This window comes from Mustela nigripes, chromosome 13 (genome assembly GCF_022355385.1).
Source record: "Mustela nigripes isolate SB6536 chromosome 13, MUSNIG.SB6536, whole genome shotgun sequence".
NCBI lineage: Eukaryota > Metazoa > Chordata > Mammalia > Carnivora > Mustelidae > Mustela > Mustela nigripes.
In genome coordinates this window covers 103476745-103497148 of record NC_081569.1, presented here as the reverse complement: position 1 = coordinate 103497148, position 20404 = coordinate 103476745, and the positions used below count along the sequence as shown (strand labels likewise).

Genomic DNA, 20404 nt, shown 5'->3' with positions numbered 1-20404 from the left:
ATCAAGAGAATGCTAATAAAAACGCAGGAGTGACAAATTTAAAGGAAATAGGCTACTCAATATTGAAATAATATTAAGTAATTCTCTCTACCCACAGAACAACTTTTGAATTTTTACCTGAGTTCATTAATAATTTTCATATAATAAACATGAAAAACAGTATTATACCTAAGTTTATCTTTAAAAAATTTGGCTGCAGGCATAAAGTGATCACAAAACACCATGCTCATTTTCTGAAGGTGCCCCACCCCTCTTAGTATGCTTACTGACTTCCTGAGCAAAATGTTATTGTGGCAGATGAATAAGATTACTTATGAAAAGTAACTCTAGAACAGAGATAAACAAACACCTTAAATATAATTATTCAGATTCTTTATTAGTAAGAAAGATAGCTCTGATTAAGAATAGGTTACTATTTAAACAATATCCATTTGTTTTCGTTGACTGGTTATCTTTTTTCCCCAAGAGATTTACAGTCGTTTCTGGTATTCCATAACAATACACTGTACAAGAAGCTTACTACTCAGGTTTTGAAAGAGTGGGATTTTTTATCTTTCACATCCATCTTTTTATCTACAATCCATCAGGAGTGGCTGTTTGCAGCTCTGCAATGAGAAGGAGCCTGAGCCCATATTCAGGAAGGCACAATGAAAAAAGAAGGCTACGAATGATTAGCCATGCCTGCCACAGGAGCAGGAAAGTATATATGGTAGGGTGATCCAGCACTAGTTTAAAATAAACCTAACATGAATCACTACTATTTTATGCTTTGAATCATATTCGGGTAAAATCAAAAGGGTAACAAAATTGACAACATTAGTCTTCAAAATGTTCTTTAAACTATATCAGGCTAAAAATATTAAATAAGAGCATTTTATAATTAAACCAATGACTCTTTTTCTCTCACAGGTTATATGCACACACATTAAATATAAAAGACTAATGATTTAATTGAAGTTATCCCATTTAAATATGAAATAATTACAATAATAATGATCCATATGTTACTGGTGCAGGAGCTTTAGAATTCCAGATATAATAGTCAGAAGAAATTAGTTTCCGGTCTACGAAAAAAAAAAAAAAAAAAAAGAAACAAATGATAAGACTGTATTACCTTAACAAAAATTCAATGAAGAGCAAAGTCATGATATTTTAAAAATGGGGAAACAATTATTTTAAGAAAGGCAACAGTTTGAAATACTCACTTTAATTTCACTTTATCAAGGCATTATAATTTTTACAACTTTAAAAATATGGGTTTATTAGATATTTAAATCTATCTTTGAGCTTATTTATGCCAAATTTATTCCAATATCCCTCATTTATTCCACTTTGATCAATTTTTCTCATGGTTTCCTCAAATTCTGTTTCTTATAGACCATGACATCAACTACAAAAAAATTTAAAATTTTTTATTGGTTTCCAATTCTGTGACCTCTCTTTACCATGGTCCTTAGTCTCATCTTGCTGTTCTTCGCCCATTCCAAATTTTAGAGACAGAAATAAACATCCTACTTTCTAGTAATACTTTTAAAAAGCTGTCTCAACAATTTCTTAAAGTTCTGATCAAATTTAAGCTTTCTGTTTTAATAGCTTTGTAGTTTTGGACAAATGACGACCTCTTTCAACTAAAGTTTTCTGATATGTAAATTTGAGCTAATAATGCTCATTTGGAGTTAGACCCATATAAATTCTGTTTATTACACACATTAGTAAATATCTAATTCTCTCTTTTCTACCTTTCTTCTTCATGTCCTTTTTCATAATGAAAAAGATAGAGGTAGAATGTATTACTACTTATTTATTTATTTATTTATTTAATTTCTGTCTGAAAACCTAGTTAACATTGAAAAGCAACACAGCATACTGATTAGCGGGCAGGTTGTAGAGCTAGACTGCTTGGTTTGATTTCCAGTCCTCCATTTATTAGCTACACAACCCTAATCCCTCTGTTCCATCAGCATCCTCACCTATAAAAATGGAGATAATAATTCTCACATAGAGTGCTACAAGGCTGTGCCTGGCACATGGTAAGCAATAAATGTTAGCTATTATTATTTAAATTAATATTACTGGCATTAATATTTTCAGAACTAAGTTGTATATTTTGAAAATAGATAGTATTGTCAAGATGATGTCAAAAGAAAGGTCTTATATAGTTACACAGTGGCAATCAGGTTCTGAAACTAACAGAGGAAGGAAATAAAAGATTGGTCATAATTATGCATTATAAAATAACCTCTTTTATTCAATATATTAATATTTTATATTAATTTATATTAAGATATACTAATATTTTACATTAAGCCAGTATATTACTGAATAGCCCCATCCTATATTATGCTTTCTGAGAATTGCTATAATATGTTTAGCTAATATTAATAAGATACTTAAAATATTTTAGACATTACCTAAATAGAAAACATATCTTCCATAGACAATCTAAAATATTGGCCTGTTTGCCTTCAGTATCCCATAGATAGAATCCAAAATATTTGCATTTAGACAAAACCACTGGTTTGTTTAAATTGATATAATTATATCATGCTTTTATTTAAAAAAAAAATGCATTGTGAAGACTCTTCCATGTATATGTATTTCTTTAAAATACAACCAAAAAATGATGCATGAGAAAACAGGGAAATTCTAAGGAGGTAAAGAATATGACTCATTCTGATTACACAGAATTTATTATTGCCATTTGAAAGCAATTGCTCAGAATTCTGTAGTTCTGAGTTCTATAATCCTTTTGAAACTTTCATGTACAAAGTCTTGTCTTACCCTAACTATTTTGGGGATCTTAATCCTTAGTTTAAGAAATATTTATCTAGGAGTCCCTGGGCTCAGAAGATCTTGGGGTCATAAGTGTGAGCCCCATATTGGGTACAGATATTACTTAAATAAATAAAACAACAGTTCTGCTTATGTTTAGCTAACATTTAACCTCATCCTAGTTACTCTTCTGTTCTGTGATACTGTAAGTATTTGATCTGAATTAAATAATTCTGAATTCATTTATAAATTGCTTCTTATCTCCCTGTGTTTTCATGTACAGTGTATATGTTTACTTATAACCAATGAACTCACTGAAGGCTGGAAACCTTCTTTCTATTGCCCTCCTACTTGTAAAAAAAAATAATGCTCATTGACTATAGCATTTGCTAAAAATATTTAAAATTTTAAATAATAGGGACACCTGGGTGGCTCAGTCAGTTAAGCCGCTGCCTTCAGCTCAGGTCATGAGCCCGGCATCCTAGGATCAAGTCCCATATCGGGCTCCTTGCTCAGCAGGGAGCCTGCTTCTCTCTCTGCCTCTGCCTTCCACTATGCTGTTTGTGCATACTCTCTCTCTCTCTCTGACGAATAAATAAATAAATAAATGAAAATTTAAAAAATTAAGTAAATAAAATTTTAAATAATAATCACATCTAACATTTATTGAAACCATGCTACACGCTAAGCATCATGCTAGGCACTTGGTCGATATAATTTTATCTAAATCTTGTAACAATCCCGAGATAAACAGTACTATTATTTCCATTCTATAGATGAGGAAACTAAAACTTTGAGAAGTTTACTAGTTTGTCCAAATTTATGCAGCTAATAAATTGTCTGAGCCAGACTTAGACTCTTGTCTATCCAATACCAAAGCCCCTGGGAACAATTTTTGAATAAAAGAGTATATTATAACCAGAGCAAAACAAATCCAACTTTATACTAAAGCCCACCTCTATGCCAATCCTTGCTCACCCAGACCATTATATAAACAAGAGAAGGTAGAGGGCGATGTAAAGTACACACACTGTTACACAGGCTAGGATCAGGTCAGAATTTTTATAAATTGGGATTGTTCTTTGATCTCTTTTTGTTACATTTTAATTTTATCTTTGGTAATAATTGCATAGCACCATTTAAATTCTCTCAAGCTAGTTTGAATCTGTACAACTTACGTGTACTTATTTTTGGTTTTCCTGATGCAAAAACTTGAACTGAATGCTGATCTGCATAACAACCAGTGAGTGTATAATCTAAGATCCTAAAGTGAAGCTAGAAAAAGAAGAGAAATATACCAAATTGAGGTGATTATTGATAAAAGTGATGGCCACATTTTTTCCCTTGACACAATTTTTCGAATTTACTTCACGTAGTTCACAAAATAAAAATGTGTGTATCCATGTGTGCATACATACACATATACACTTTTCCCCCTTCGCATTAGGAACATTTCTTTGTAAGGCTGTCATTATGAAATGCTTAACGCCCACCAGATACTTCACTAATATGGACTTTAATCTATGTTGCAAAGCTTCCCTATTTTACAAATGAGGGCACTGAGGTTCAGAGATGGGAGCAATTACCATTCCAGAATGTAAGCAGCAGAGCTGGCATGTGAACTCAGACTCAACAGACAACAAAAGCTGGTGTTTCTTCCCTTAGGGTGTCTGGTATTCTGCATATTCTAAGGCTATATGATTGTGATCTATTTCAGATCATAATTCCTTTACAAGCAGAAATTATACACTTTCTAGCAAAACACAAGATTACAATTACTAAAGCTGAAACAATCTGTCTCATGTTGGGAGGGAATGAGATGTTCTGCTTAATGTTCCAGAAAACTGAAATTCAGTTTTTCTAGAACTAAGCTCAGAAATCATCCTTTCTCTCACCTATGAAAACTTTCTAAAATGTAATCCATATTTCTGGATTTAATTGATAATGTGGCATCATCAGTATAAATACCAGTTATTACACTATTATTGTAGAAAGGGCCGTTAGTACTTTCTCTGAAGGCATAGTGGTGGGGTGCCTAAGTCATAGTGATAGTCACATGAACTATCAAAGGTCTATGTCTTATCGAGGGAGCTCCGGTCTCCTTTTGCTGTCCTCATATTTGCTGCTAGAAGCTCCTGATTTTGCAATATCTTGCAATCTTTTCTGCTTCTTTTTTTTTTCTTTTCTGCATTTCTTCTTCCATCTCTCATCCCTGCAAATTTTTCCCATTTCCTAACTTTCTCCTTTTGATTGCCAAACTTTCTCCTTTTGATTGCCAAATCTCTTTTTGATTGCCACATACATAGAATATAAATTTTCCGATCTTCTAAGCAACTTTTTTCCTATTGCAGCTCATATTATCTCTAATTATAAAGGGCTTTAGCTTGCTTGTTTGATATAATTCTGGATTCTGGAAGTTATAAGAAGATTGATTTCCATATAACTAAATATTATAAAAATAAATCTATTCAGTGAACGCAAATATGTATTACATGCTTGCAATGAGATTATAACTGAGTAGGTGATAAAAATTAATAAAAAAAAAGTCATAATCCCTACCTCTGCAAGACCCAGAGTGTAGTAACATCCCACATTTTTTCTAAAAAATATCTGAAAGTAGGAATTTTTATAATAATCCTTGAAACAAAGCTTGTGTATATAGCTGAAGCCAAGATAGAACAAATGAATATCACTAGTATACTTCTGACTTCATTACCATTTCCTCTAATTTTTTTTATCAAATAGATTTCAATCTTTCTGATTTCTCTACCATTCTATTTAGATTTTCCTGCTACTCTTCTGATCACCCCTTCAATTCCTCTCAATGGGTCTTCTAAATCAGCCACTTGTTTTCTTTTTTTTTGGATCTTACTCATTTTCACTGCCTCAACTATTTTTTCTCCATAGGTAACCCCTAAATCCTTATACACTATTGAATTTCCTCCTGAAAATTGAACTCTAGGTTTTCAGCTACTAATTGGACACTTACATTGTGTCCAGCTATCATCAGCATACATGATATGTAGCTCACTTCCTCCCAACTTTCTCCATATTAGTACTTTTTCTAAGTATATTCACCCTTCATCAAATATTTGTGGTAGGAAATGAACTAGATGCTGGTGACAAAAACAACGAATGAATGACATTCATATGGTCTCTACCCTCTTGGAGCTTCAAGTATGACTTAAGCTACATTTTTTTAAATGTTTTTAAATCTTGGACATAAAACTATTTTTTGTTTCTATATTTAATTAGTGATCAATGCTTTACCTTTATCATAGCTTCTCTAGCAGTCTTTCTTTCTCTGACACTCAGAGTCATTAACTTAATACCTTTCATCAGGAAACAAGTTTTACTATTTTTTTTTCCTACTCACCTTCCTTCTCACATCCATTCCAGATTGATCTTCATAAAGTATTGTTTTCTGAAAGACCACTCCCATACTCAAAAAACTATAAACATTTTCTAACAAAGGAATAAAAGTCGGAATGCAGACCTTCCAAAGCTACAGTCTAGACCTAAATACTTATTTAAATTGATGTGTTACTACTATTTCTAGCACTGGATCCTAGGTGTGCCTTGTCATCCTTCATTCCTTTGATTAAGTCACTTATTTACCTATATAAATGTTGGTCAATCATCAAAGTTTCATTTTCATGCTTATATGGGCCTCAGAGTTTTGCTTAAACTCCATCTCTATTGCAAAGCTTTCCTTGACCACTTTGGACAGAAATGCTCAGTTTCCTTCAAATACCAAAAGCAGTTAGCACTGATCAATTACTGACATGCATCAGGGGAAAATTTCTGGAGGGCAAGGGCTACATCTTATATTTTTTACATACGAATCTTGAATGTGATAACTAAGGGCTGGGAAACAACTTCATTACTGCGATGTGTTAAGGTTATACTTAACTGTTTCACCTTAAAAATTTTTTAAGTATTAAGTGAAGTAGAAAGTGACTAATACTAAACAAAAGGAAATCTTACAAAAATCTGAAAAAAGACTTAGCACAGACAAGAAGTTCCCCCACAAAAAATAGCTAGAAAACAATAAAAATCAGTTAGATATATGCAATTTAAAAACAAGGGAAGGGTTTCTACTGTAGTGAGCCACATAAATGTATTTACCTTTAAATATGCTGTACCTCCAATGCAAATCTCATCAAATGGCTGCTTCTCCTGACTCTTGGCTCCAAAAGTTACAGTTCCAGAAAGACTAATTTCCATTGATTTGGGGAACTTCTGTCCTAAAAACACAAATGTACCAGTTAACTATTCTAAAGTAAGTAGATTCTACAACAGATGGATGAAAAAAAAATTAATAAAAGCTCACCAATAATCCAGACCAATAAGCTTTTCTCTCGAAATACTTCAAGTTGGCCAAAACTAACTTTGCATTCCACATGTGTGATTGGACCTCTTTAAAAAAGAAAAGGACACAACAGAAAGAAAAAATGATCATAAAAGAGTTTTAAGAGATCTAAGTTAAATGTAGCTAGTATTACTTAATAGAAGGACAAAATAAAAGCAGATTTATATTCAAGTTTGCAGAATAAAGTAGAATAACAAAAATCACAAAAAAACAACAGAAACAATAAAAGTTTTTGGTGATGATAGACATTATTAATTCTAAAGACAACTATAAAATTATATAGAATGTCTTAATACAGCCCTAACAGTCATATGGATTGACATAATGTTAAAACTATTATTTTACTCTATCTTTAGGCATCCTATGAAAAGAACATCCTATGCTGTAGAACAAATTTAAAAGCAGAACTATAGAGGAAAAAAATCTTGTTATCTTTGGCTTAATTCACCAGGAAGCTGATAGTTGGCTTTGTCTTATATGTAAATAGTACCTAGAAATTGCTAGATATAAAGCCAGCAGTGAAATAATCCCTGAAGAAGCTACATTGGCTTATATTTGTATTTACTAGTAAGTTTATGTATTTACTAACATTTATAAAATTTAAATTCAATTAATTAACATATAATGTATTACTGGTTTCAGGTACAGGTCTGTTACTCATCATTATATCATATTCCCTCCCGTATTTACTAGTAAGTTTAACTAGAAAAATAAAGATACGTTTAAAGGTAACAGATTACTTTTATGACTGAATTTTGGTTCAGAATCAGCATTCATTTGAGTAAAATAAAGTTTTTAGATCTTAAAAATAAGGTAAAAAGACAAAGATAAATAATTTTGTAGGGCAATGGGAATGTACTAAGAAAGGCAGAAATCATGGCATCATGTTGTTTTATTCCTACCTATTATAAAAAGGTATATGAGCTTCACAGAATTCAAAATTATTTTTCACACTTTCATGAAGTTTTAAGTTAACTGTTATTTTTACTTGTATTTCTTCCTCTTTCATTTGATAAAAACCCAAAATTGGTGGGACTGGGACCTGGAAACAAACAAACAAATTTTTGTATAATTCTCAGGTTAATGGGTTTAAAATACCAATGATGACTGAGAAAAAGGCCTTGCAGTAATGTAGTTATTATGTATAAATTACTCCACACTTTTTTGGTAATAGATGAGAGAGCCATTATTGTTCTAAGGGCAAGGATTTTTCCTTCTCTGTTTCCAGAGATAAGAAAGGTGCCTTACAAAGGTTTGCAATACATTGTTTTCCTCGCTTGCTCATTTAGGTTCCCATCCTCCAGATTCTCTATGACATGCAACATAAGATGTGCACTAGACATATTGTTTCCTGATGCCCTGCTCACAGTGCCTGCTGCTCATAGTTCCCTATGTTTATCTGTGACTCCCCCACCTCCTAGCTTAACAGTAGCTTACTCAATTGGTTATCAGTAACTGATTGAAGGAGACACTGTCTGTAGGCTGAAGTAAGCCAATCACTCTTTCTGGTACATTTGAAGTAATAAATAGACTCTACTTATGTAGAGTAAGGTTTCAGAGTTATAGGTCATGTGGAAGCAGAGAAAGCCAGTTGGAAGAGAAAACTGAATAGCAGAGATGGGAAAGACAGTACAAACATTGAGTACAGAGTGATTTCAATTTTGATTTTCTTTTTATCCTTGAATAACACAGACTGCCTCTTACATTATCAAAATAAATTCCCTTTATGTAAGCTAGCATGAGTAGGTTTTTCAAACTATTGACTCATAATCAGGACAAAAAACAAATAGTATAACAAAAAGGTTGGGTTTTAGAGTGTGGAAAATCTGGGTTTAGGGGCACCTGGGTGGCTCAGTCGCTAAGTGGCTGCCTTCAGCTCAGGTCACAATCCCAGGGTCCTGGGATCGAGCCCTGCATCGGGCTCCCTGCTCAGTGGGAAGCCTGCTTCTCCCTCTCCCACTCCCCCGCTTGTGTTCCTTCTCTCGCTGTGTCTCTCTCAAATAAATAAATAAGATCTTAAAAAAAAAAGAAGAAGAAGAAGAAAATCTGGGTTTAAATCTAGACTGTTACTTTTCAGTTATAAGACCTTGGGTTGTTATTTAACTTCTCTGAGACTTTCCTCATCTGTAGAATGGGGCAAGTAATACCCATATTAAGGGTTTTCAAAGTACTGGAGAAATCACATGTAAAGTGCCTAGGACAATGTCTGACACAAAAGTTATTCAACACACAGTATCTGTAAATAATATTATGCGTTTATAACGCCAATTGCCTAGGATTACAGGACTTTTATGTTCATAATTCAAACCATGACTAAATTATACCAGGATCTACTGTGGGACCATGGAGTCTTTATTAGGGAACATTGAAAAAAAAAAAAAGATCCCATGACTTTGAAAATCATTCAGTGCTATTAGAGACACCAGACACCAGAGAGAAGAGGCATCTTATTGAAAGACCTGAATCTTCATCTTCATTCAACAATTACTATCTGGTAAATAATGAAAAGTTCTCATGTGGGCCAAAAGTATGAACAATTTGCTTACAACAGAATTCATAAACACAAAGATTAGTAAAGTCTCAACATTTCCAAGGTTATTTACCTGTGAAGTATAGTAGCATAAGCTGAATGACTCTAAAGGAGGAGTGAATGGAAATTTGTAAGGTCCACTAAATGCAGAATCATCCATTGTATCAATGCTACTAGAAGTCAGAATGGCAGAGTCAAGAGAAGTCACACAAGGATGAACGAGAATATCTTGAAGTGGAGACCCATTGGTGGGGAGACTCAAGCTGATGGTAACATTTGGCATGTTTCCTTCTAAATCACACTGTAACAGAAACAAAAACAGATATTACCAAGATCTTAGAGGCATGCATCCTCTGTGAGGCTTTTATAAATTTATCTGAGTCACTTCCCACAACTTAACTCATTTTTCTTTTAAGGTATTGTTCTTACTTTCTGTTTTCAGGCAGTGGTTCTATTATACTTTCAGACACCAACAGGAATGAGGAGAAACTTCCTAGAGCCCTCTGCTTGTATCTAAATCCTTAAAAAACTATTTTAAATCCACTGACATCTCTTCATTTCTATTGCAAACACACTGGTACAGGCCCCTACAATTCCTGTCACAGCCCTCCAAATGTATCTAGATTTGTTCTCCTCTAATCAATCCATCTCCTGGAGCTACCCTAACAAAACAGAATTCTAAATATATTGTATCCACGCTCAAGATCTTTCAATGGTTCCCCCTCAGTTTTGCATTACTTTTAAGCCTTTCATTGCTTGGCTCCCATCTACCTCTTTAATAATTTTCTACCCTGCAATTGGGAAGCTAATATTCTTGGAAGGTTATGGAAGTTGGATATGACAGCTTCACAGAACTCTCTGCTCCTGCTTTAAGGATGTGGTGGCCAGGTGCAGTACTTTTCAGAAATTTCCATGAATTTCTGCTTTGAGGCTGTAACAGATAGACATGGTGGCATCTCAGACTTATCTGTGAATTCTGGCTTCTCCAGACTAAAGTCATTAGCAATTATTTCTGGGAGGCTGCAGCTAGAAGATCAGAATTTTTATTCTCTCAACTCCTCTTACACCTGATATGAGCCTCAAAAAATTCAAAATTATTTCACACTTTCATAAAGTTTTAAATTAATTGTTATTTTTAGTAAGCCGTAAATCCTATATTAAATATCATTAGTCCCATAAACCTTGTAATGGCTCTTTTTCTGACCCAACCAGAATGATACACCTTACTTGTGTATCATTGTGTAATTACATACATTGTGTAATTACATGGTAATTAACCATGAACCTCTATTAAAAGCATCCAATTGAAACTAGTCAAAAGGGCCATAAAAAGTTTATTGATATGTTTTGTTTGGTAGATCAAAACAAATATTTTAAGAGTTAATAGAACTTAGCAGGTATAATGTTTAGCTCCAAATGCAAGCAGCTAGTTCTACTATCACATACACAGTCCACATCATGTAGTAACTGCCCACCCTCTACAGGTATTTGTCAGTGTCCTGTTTGTTTCCCTCTTGAAACTTTAAGTTCTTTGAAAGCAAGAACTTATATTTTTCTTTGTATTTCTAGTGCCTAGCACATTGTTATGTACAAGAGACATTCAAAAAAATGTTTACTGAATGGGCATCTTTTTCTAATTGTGGACCCTACCTCTGTTTTCCTAATGTGACATGTTTTGCTCATGTTTTATCTATCACTTGACATATGTGTGAATTCAAGAATATATCTGCTATACAGTGTAAACACTTAGCCAGCAGGCATTATGAACAGTACCAGGTATTAGTACCTCATAAAGATTTTTTGGTAACAGTTACAAAATGTCTATCACATTTGAAAATAAAGATGTCCAATACACCTTACCACAAACCTTAAAAATATTTTAGTGTTTTGAGTTTTAAACCATCTGCTACTTCACTCTATATGTGAACTAGAAAGAACAAAAAAAAAGTTCTGTTTTTTGACAGGTATTTATGGAGATAATAAAGTGAGCAAATATCAATAGTAAGTATTATTACAATATTTAAATATTCATTTTATACTTACTAAATCAGTCTAATATTCTTAGAGGGTTTGGAAAATTACAGCCATTACAGAAACCACCAATGGTTTATCTGCTGGCTAGTCATTTAAAATACAGATCATCAGTCATTTACTATAGAATGAGGACCGTCATTCTTGAGAAATGTGGGTACTACCATTTAAACCAATTTGGCATATGTAAATCTCAATTTTAACTAGGTATTACAAAAACAGAAGGGACCTAGGAAATTAACGGATTTTAAAAATGAGAAAAGACTGTAAATATTATGACTCTTCCAAGGACATCAAAGAATTAGTGGTGGAGTGAGGACTAGAACTTCAGTCCAGTGGCTTTTGGTTCACCAGGTTTTCTTCTAGGACTAAGATTAAATGAAGATAATTATTTCCATTTATACTAGGGCTCATAATAAAACTTTAAATACTAAGCTCCTGAAGAATTTTTTAGAAAATGTTTGGCTAACAGATGTACTATTTACATAAACGCCTTAAGAAACATTTAGTGCATGGATGATGGCATACCCCCATTCTTTTTATTTTTAGAAGAAAGTTTTTTAAAGAAGAAAGTTCTCCATCATGATGATTTATATAGAAACTAATCCAAAATTCTTAGCAATAAACTAGGGTCAGCCTATCAATGAGCTGACATATTTAATACCAGTTAATAGCAAATTATATATAATATATTCCCTATTCATTGCCACAAAATGAAAAAACAAAAATGGTGAATTTTCCTTTTATTTCATGACTTACAAGAAAGAAGAATTCAGCTATTTCAAGTTTTATGAATGACATAAGCCATGACATAGAGCCATTTATAATAATTCTTATTTTTTATTGGGGGGAGGACAGATGAGGGGGAGAGAGAATCTTAAGCAGGCTCCATGCCTGGTGCAGAGCCTGACATGGGCCTCAATTTCACAATCCTAAGATCATGACCTGGCACAAAATTAAGAGTTGAACACTTAACTGACTGAGCCACCCAGGTGCCCCATCATTCATAATAGTTATTTTTAATACATTAATAACTGGAATGTATTTTTGATCATAATAGAAGTGAGTTTAAAACAGACACATAAACTCTTGTGTTACTTTAAGGTTAAAGAGGAAAAGATCCAATTTGTCTGCCAGGACTGTTCTATTTTCTGTTCTTGAAATCTACTTTTACCTATAGCATTTGTACATAGTCCCTCTACATTAAGCTTGATTAAAAAGTTTATATTCAGGGGCACCTGGGTGGCTCAGTCAGTTAAGTGACTGCCTTTGGTTCAGGTCATGATCCCAGGATCTTGGGATGGAGCCCCACTTGCTCAGCGGGATCCTGCTTCTTCCCTCTCCCTCTCCTGCTGCTCCCCCACCTTGTACTCCCTCTGTATCAAATGAATAAATGAAATCTTTTTAAAAAAGTATATTTTCCTAAGTGCAGAGAATAAAGGATATCAGAAAAAGAAAAACATTTAAGAATATTATTGCTATATAGTAGAAATTATAGAGAGGTTTAATTTTCAATTATTATTCAAAATGGCACTCTTCACTACTAATTATATTGTTACTCCTATTGTCATTTCCTATTTTTCTATCCTGAAACCAGAGAACCCTATATTAACCTATAAATATGTTTAAATAATATAAGAGCCCTTCAAAATGGTTTTAGATATTAAAACAAAGATTTGTCAATTTCATCCTTTTGGAAAAAATGGAAAATAGGTATGATAGTTTTAAAATATTTTCACAAATTCTTTTGACATTACTCTTTTCAAAAGGTGAAGCCTAATTCTAGTCCCCTTGAATGTGGAGTGGACTTAGTGACCTGATTCTTTGGAACAAAAAGTGGTGAAAGTGGTACCATCTGACCTTAGCTGAGGTAATAAAAAGAACAGCTTCTATTATGTGCCTTCTCTTTCTTTCTCTTTCATCATTTGATCTATAGGAAGCCAGTCACCAAGTTGTGAGGATGTTCTTAAATATATTCTTTAATATATTCTTCTATTGAGAAGTCCATATGGAAAAGAACGGACTCCTCCCACCAACAACCAGCACCAACTTGCTACCCATGTGAGTGAGCCACCTTGCAAGTAGATTTTCCAGCCCCAATCAAACCCGCAGGTGACTATAGCTCCAGCTGCAATCTTGACTGTGATCTCATGGTAGACTCTACACTAGATGTTCCTATGAGGATAATAAATGTTTATTGTGGGGATAATGGGACAATTCAGTATGCAGCCATATATAGCTAATGTAAATCATAAGAAGGGACTCGGTTGGGCATCTGTCTTTGGCTCAGGTCATGGTCCTGGGGTCTTGAGATGCAGGCCCACATCAGGCTTCCTGCTCAGTGGGGAGTCTGCTTCTCCCTCTCCCTCTGGTTTGTGCACTCTCTCTCTCTCAAATAAATAAAAATCTTAAAAGAAATTCAATTCATAATGAATGCAAAAAGGTAATATTCCAAAATTTCACATATTTAATGATTGCTATTTATGATAAAAATCAATAATGTCATATAACAATGTAAAATAAAGTTAGAAAATTTTACTTTTCTTCACTGGTGTTGAATGGTATGATAAAACAAGTGTCAGAGAAAATCTCACCTTGCAAGTGACAGCTCCAACAACTTGCCATGTATCTGCTATATCCTGTTTATCATATTGCATGGATTTTACCTTTTCAGTGATAGAAATAGAAACTTGTGGTTTTCCTTTGTATGTTCCAACTCTCCAGGCTGGCTGTTTTTGTGGATGTGGCACAGAAGCAAAATTAATACTGTCCAATGAATTCTGTAAGTTGGCGTCTAACAAAGTTCCAAATGGACAAGCTTGTAGAAACAAATCAGGCAGTTGGTTCAATTTTGTATTTAACTCAGTGTCATTTTTTTGACCCAAGAAAAGAAAATCCTGTATCCCAAAAAGAAGTTCAAAGCTTTGTGAAATTCCACTAATGCTAATTAATGGTGGATGAGGGGATAAAGTTTGTTCAACTAGTGGAACACAAGCATATATCATGTTATTCTTCAGAAAAGCAACAACTGGCCAGAGTTCTCCACCTCCTATTACGAGTCCATAGACAGATGTTTTATTGATGTGTGAACAGCTATCACGACTTTCTACGAAGTCCTTATTATCATCCAATAATCTAAGTTCAAAAAGCAGTGCTTTAAGAAAGGGACCATCTTCAGGAATAGGCACATAACTTGTTCCATTGAAGACTCTGGCTCGTTTTTCAACAGTTGGATACCGTCTGAATTATGGAAACAAAAATATTATAAATGGTTCTTCCAAGGAAAATAAAAACAGAAAAACCCCCCAAAGCCCCCAAATAAAAACAAACCCAAAATACAAGGCTAAGAGTAATAACAACAAAACACACAGTAACAAACACATATACCCATAAAAACCACAACCAAAAAACTTTATCACATATTAAATTTTCTACTGAAGTAACTAACTGTTGTATACTTGGTATATTATATGAAATTATAATGTCATTATTTATTACTGAAAATAGCCTAATTTAGTTAATTTTTTAAATAGGTAGAGCACACAGGGTAGCTGAGTGTCTCAGTTGTTAGGTGTCTGCCTTTGGCTCAGGTCATGATCCCAGCGTTCTGGGATCCCTTGCTCAGTGGGGAGCCTGCTTCTTCCTCTCCTGCTCCCCTGTGCTTGTGTTCCCTCTCTCGCTATCTCTGTGATAAATAAATTTTAAAGAATCTAAAAAAACAAACAAACAAATAAACAGGTAGAACACATGGTTCTAATTCAAAATTCCAGTTTCTTGGCCACTCAGATTCCTGCTTGGTAGGCCAGGAATGTATACTTGGACTTTTCAAGCATCTCTAAGAACTCCCTCCCCACCCCCTGATTCCATCTTAGTAGAGGAGAATCAAAAGAAGTGGTTCAATTTAATCTGCCGTAATTTCGGATTCATTAGTTGAGATGATGCAAATGTAAAAGGAATGTTCTATTCTACTCAATTAATAGTGAATAACAAATATCCTAGGTCTTCTTGCCAACTCCTTAAAATGTAAGAATATTTTAGCAATAAAAATGTTTATCTCTATGGCCCTGAAAGAGGTAATAAAAATAAAATCTGAATAATCTTTTATGGTTTGCACATCTTAGACCGAACAGTAAGTTACTAATTTATCCTTTTTTGGGGAAAAAGACTAGAAGATGCTTCATTTATAAAATGTTACATCACATTTTCTTAGTTTAAAAAAAAAGATGTATTTTTTCCTATTCCTTTTTGCTCTACTCTCATGTCCAGAACAAAGTTAGTTATAGGCTATTAACTTCTATGTAAGTCACCTAACTTCCCTAAGTCTATTTTCTTATTTGTAAAATAAAGGGGGTGTCTAAAGAATACATCAGCAATTCCCACCAAAAATCAAAACACACCTGGTTAACATATTTTTTTTCACTAATACCCCTAATTAGATATTGATATTTACTAATAATTTTTAAAAAGAAAAATAGGAATGTATCCAACTTATCTGTATATTAGTAAACTTCACTCACTTACATTCTGATGTACTTCTTGATTGACAAAAGAAAAGAATTAGCTACCCTCCAGTAATGGCTTAGCAGTTGAATGCCATGCCATTTCTTTCTCTGGGTCTCTGGATAATAGTTGAGAACTTTGGACTAAGCTCTAGCCCAGTGTCTTATCCTTTGGTTATCTGGAGGATAATTAAAGTCCTTCTTAAGTGTAAGAATTTCAATGTTGGATGTAAAGATAAGAAGTTAATCTGGGAATGTACACAATACCCTGGTATGTGCTAATAAATATTTTGTTGAATAACTCAACCTACCATTTCAAATTTATTCTAGACCTTTTCTAAAATAGGACTCAAATTTTGGGCCCTACAATTATGGGGTACAATAACAATCTAAGCCATACTTAAGACACTATTCCCATACATCTGGACAGCAAACTTCTAAATCAGAATCTAAACCAAGTTTTGTTTTGGGAATGTAATTGCATACAGACAGACCATCGACTTTTAAAACTCTTAAGTGATGGCCATTAACCTTTGGCATATATGTGGATAATATGCCAGAGTATGTATGTTTAGCTCTTACACCAGGCCCAAGAGGCCACAAAATGAAAAATAACAAAACTAATTTCTTTAATGATACAGAATTAAAAAATGACAATGAATTATTTGAACCCAACTTGCTCCCTCCACAGAGATGCTGAAAAGCCCACCCAGACATATCTGAACTTTTCTTCTGAAATACCCTGAGTACAATGAGAAAAAAAAAAAAAATGAAAACAACAATGAGTTCTTCAAGGAACTTATTTTTATAAGCAGTAAAAAAAAATCTTATCTCTGTAAGATATTAAGATAAGTTACAAAGCCATAGATATAAATACAGTATGGTACTGGTCCAAGAAGAGGAAATAAAGTAATAGAACTGGAACAGACCAGTATTTATAAGAGAAACGTAATCACCTCTCAATAGCCCCACAAATCAATGAAAAATATATATATAATGAAAAAATAAATTAAACATACAGGAAAATTGGCCCACCCTATAGGGAAAAATGGATCCCTCTATTAATACCACGCCTGAAGATGGAATAAAGACAACCTAAACAGGACAGATAAAATGATAGAAGAAAATAATATTAACAAGATATCTTTGGAAAATAAGGATAGAGAATGACTTCAAGAAAACTCCCAAAGTACTAATAACTTTGACTGTAATAAAATTAGTGGTTTCTGTTTAATCAAGTGATACATAAAGTTGAAAGTGACAAAATGAGAGAAAATATCTGTAGTACCTAAAAATGACAAAGGTGTGGTATCAAGAATATACAACGAATACAGAAGAATACACGCAAATTAATGTCAGGAGAAAATTAACATGAAAACAAACAGACTAATAGCAACCCACAAAGATAAAATGGACAAGGAAATGTCCAAGCAATCCACAAAAGAGGAAATCCAAAGGGCTAACAATCACAGCTACACAGAGAAATGCAAATGAAAATAAGATCTCCTTTAGAGCAATATTGACAAAAACTAGAATAAAGGTTAGGAAAGAATGAATGGAGATATAGGAACTTTTGCTTACTGCTGATGAGAAGAGTGTAGATTAGAGAAAGTATTCTGAAGAGATAATTACTTGGCAATATTTAGTCAAAATCAGCATAGATAGGTCCTATTAGCCTTTTGAGGCTGCCTACTACATCACCGTTCTGATGGCTGAGTTGGAGGCAACCTGGGATTATCATCACTAGGGGAAGAGTACAGGTAAAACATGGAGGATTAAACCATAGAGTACAACAGAGCAATGGACTAGACCTGCATTGTCCAAAATAGGAGCCACTAGCCACATGTGATTATTTAAACTTAAAATTAAACAAAATTGAGTTCCTCAGTTGTAAGAGTCAAATTTCAAAAGCACAATAGCTACATGTAGCTAGTGGCTACAATATTAACGGCATAGATTTAGAACATTTCTCATGTCTTTCATTGCAGAAAATTCTATTGGACAGTGCTGCTCTGGATGAACACAAAGTAATATGGGTATTTCTTTAAAATAGTGCTGAGGGGACACCTGGGTGGCTCAATTGGTTAATCCCCTGCCTTCAGGACAGGTCATGATCCCAGAGTCCTGGGATCGAGTCCCGCATCGGGCTTCTTGCTTGGGAGGGAGCCTGCTCTCTCTCCACCTATGTATGCCTGCCACTCTGCCTGCTTGTATGCGCTCTCTCAATCTCTCTCTCTGACAAATAAATAAATAAATAAAATCTTTTTAAAGATTAAAAAAAAATAGTGCTGAGAAGTCTGGCAAATATAAGAAAATGAAGTCTATAGCACACTTAATTGTGTAATTTGAAAAATGCATAGGCAAACACAAATAAAGGGATAGCAAAAAATACCCAAGAGTCACCTATGAGAAGAAGAATGGCAGAAATAAAGATACTCAAAGGAATATAAGCACTTTGGATGAACCAATGAGGTTGCTGAAACATACTAAGTATTATTAAACTCCTTCCTTACTTGAGATACAACAACAACAAAGCAAGCCAGGTATTCAGGAGAAAATGGTAAACTTTAATTCTGATACCCTCAGTAACAAAAAACAAACAAACAAACAAAAAGAATGTTTGGGTTGTGAAGAGGTAATCTTTCATACCCACACCACCAACCAGTTTCCTTTAAAATCACACTCATCTTTATCTGCCTCAGTCTCAATGCAAAGCTCTGCTACCTCCCTACAGAGCTTTCCTCAGGGAAGAATAAATATGTTGGCAAGAAAGAACTGTCAATAGCCACTAAGAATAAAAGGTGATACAGATTACAGAACTGCCACTTACATTTTACAATGAGTTACTGTATAATTCTCATCACAGAGCTATTTTGATAGAATGTGGCAAATTCTAAAAGTGGAGCCAGGTCAGTTTACACCATTTAAGAAGAAATGAATACGATTTTATTTTTTGTACTTTTCCAATTTTCTTCAATTAGGAACTTTAAAGTAACCCATTTGCAAGTTTCTAAGAATGAAACATAATATGAAAATAATAGTCTTTTATTGATCAGCCCAGATTTTCCGGAAGAATGAGCTAAAATGTCCTTGAGTGATCTTTATTAACGAAAGTAGAAAAATATGAAACATGCTTAGCGCTCAGTAAGTTAGTTTCCTTTTCTTGCCTTTGGTCATCTCCATCTCAACCCTAAGCAGGTGAAGTTAATCTTTTTTTTTTTTTTTTAAAGATTTATTTATCTATTTGACCGAGAGAGAGAGAGAGAGAGAGAGTGGGAGTGGGAGAGGAAGGGGAGTGGGAGATGGAGAAGCAGGTTTCCCACTGAGCAGGGAGCCTGATGTGGAGCTCGATCCCAGGACAATGGGATCATGACTTGAGCCAAAGGCAGACACTTAACAACTGAGCCACCCAGGTGCCCCAGGTGAAGTTAATTTTAAGATATAGTAATGGTAATATTGAAAAACTCATAATACTTAAATGTGCTAAACATCAACACACTTAATTCTCAAAATACTATTACGTAGTGGTGTTAAAACTTCCAATTAAAAGATAAAACAGAAATTAAGTAAGTTGACCAAGGCCGCGGACAAAGACAAATCCCAAAAGTACAGTACATCATCCATCCCTCCGATCCATCACCCCTGAGAATTCAAGCTGCATTTACCTGGAGAATCTGACGGTGCCACAAAGAGGAGTTCCCGGCTCGTGGCTTATGAGCCACACTGCCCGCTGGGCCATGACAAGCCACTAAAGCATCAGCTCATCCCTGAAGTCGCCACGTCCCTAAAGTCGCTACGGAAAAAGGACACGGACCGGCTTTCTGATGGGCTCCTACCAGAAGACCCGAGGCCACTTTCTGCCCCACCACAAACAGGTTGGGCTCAGCAGAGACGCTGGCTCCTTCTGGTGAAGTGACTAAAACCTCGGAGTCCCTCCTGTCAACACCTGCCACAACACTTCTGTGAATCCTCACCTAGAATGCCGAAAATCTATCCTCCCCAGGAACCCCAGCACTCTCTTCCTCTAAGGTCCACTTCCGGGACGGTGGCCCGCAAGGATCATGCTTCCTCACTCGCCCCAGCGACGAGTGTCTCTGCCGTTCGCCGTCTGCAGGCTTCCCTCTCCGGCCCCTCCCGCCAGCCAAACCGGCGCGCGCAGCTCCACTTCCGGCGTACGAGGCGGTGACAATGGGAGCGGCG

General features: G+C 34.6%; 1 protein-coding gene across 2 annotated transcripts; it reads right to left on the bottom strand.

Annotated features, from left to right (window-relative positions):
• Positions 1–355: 355 nt before the first annotated feature.
• Positions 356–20270, bottom strand: AP5M1 (adaptor related protein complex 5 subunit mu 1). 2 transcript variants are annotated; one of them, XM_059373274.1, is made up of 9 exons: positions 20179–20270; positions 19870–19997; positions 14300–14945; positions 9748–9975; positions 8047–8186; positions 7106–7191; positions 6901–7019; positions 3951–4047; positions 356–1064 (listed from the first exon to the last, which is right to left on the bottom strand). In XM_059373274.1, exons 2-9 carry the CDS (start codon positions 19941–19943, stop codon positions 982–984), a joined length of 1473 nt encoding a protein of 490 aa, XP_059229257.1. In that variant the 5' UTR covers positions 19944–19997; positions 20179–20270; the 3' UTR covers positions 356–981. The 2 variants fall into 2 exon arrangements, with proteins under 2 accessions (XP_059229257.1, XP_059229258.1); XM_059373275.1 differs by lacking the exons at positions 3951–4047; positions 20179–20270 and having other exon boundaries at positions 19870–19959.
• Positions 20271–20404: the final 134 nt, after the last annotated feature.

Coding starts and splice junctions, on each gene's coding strand:
- AP5M1 (XM_059373274.1), bottom strand. CDS start 19,943: ATGGCCCAGCGGGCAGTGTGGCTCATAAGCCACGAGCCGGGAACTCCT. Junction 9,976..14,299: donor TTGGAGCTGTCACTTGCAAG/GTGAGATTTTCT, acceptor TTTCTGTTACAG/TGTGATTTAGAAGGAAACAT. Junction 7,020..7,105: donor CTTATTGGTCTGGATTATTG/GTGAGCTTTTAT, acceptor TTGTGTTTTTAG/GACAGAAGTTCCCCAAATCA.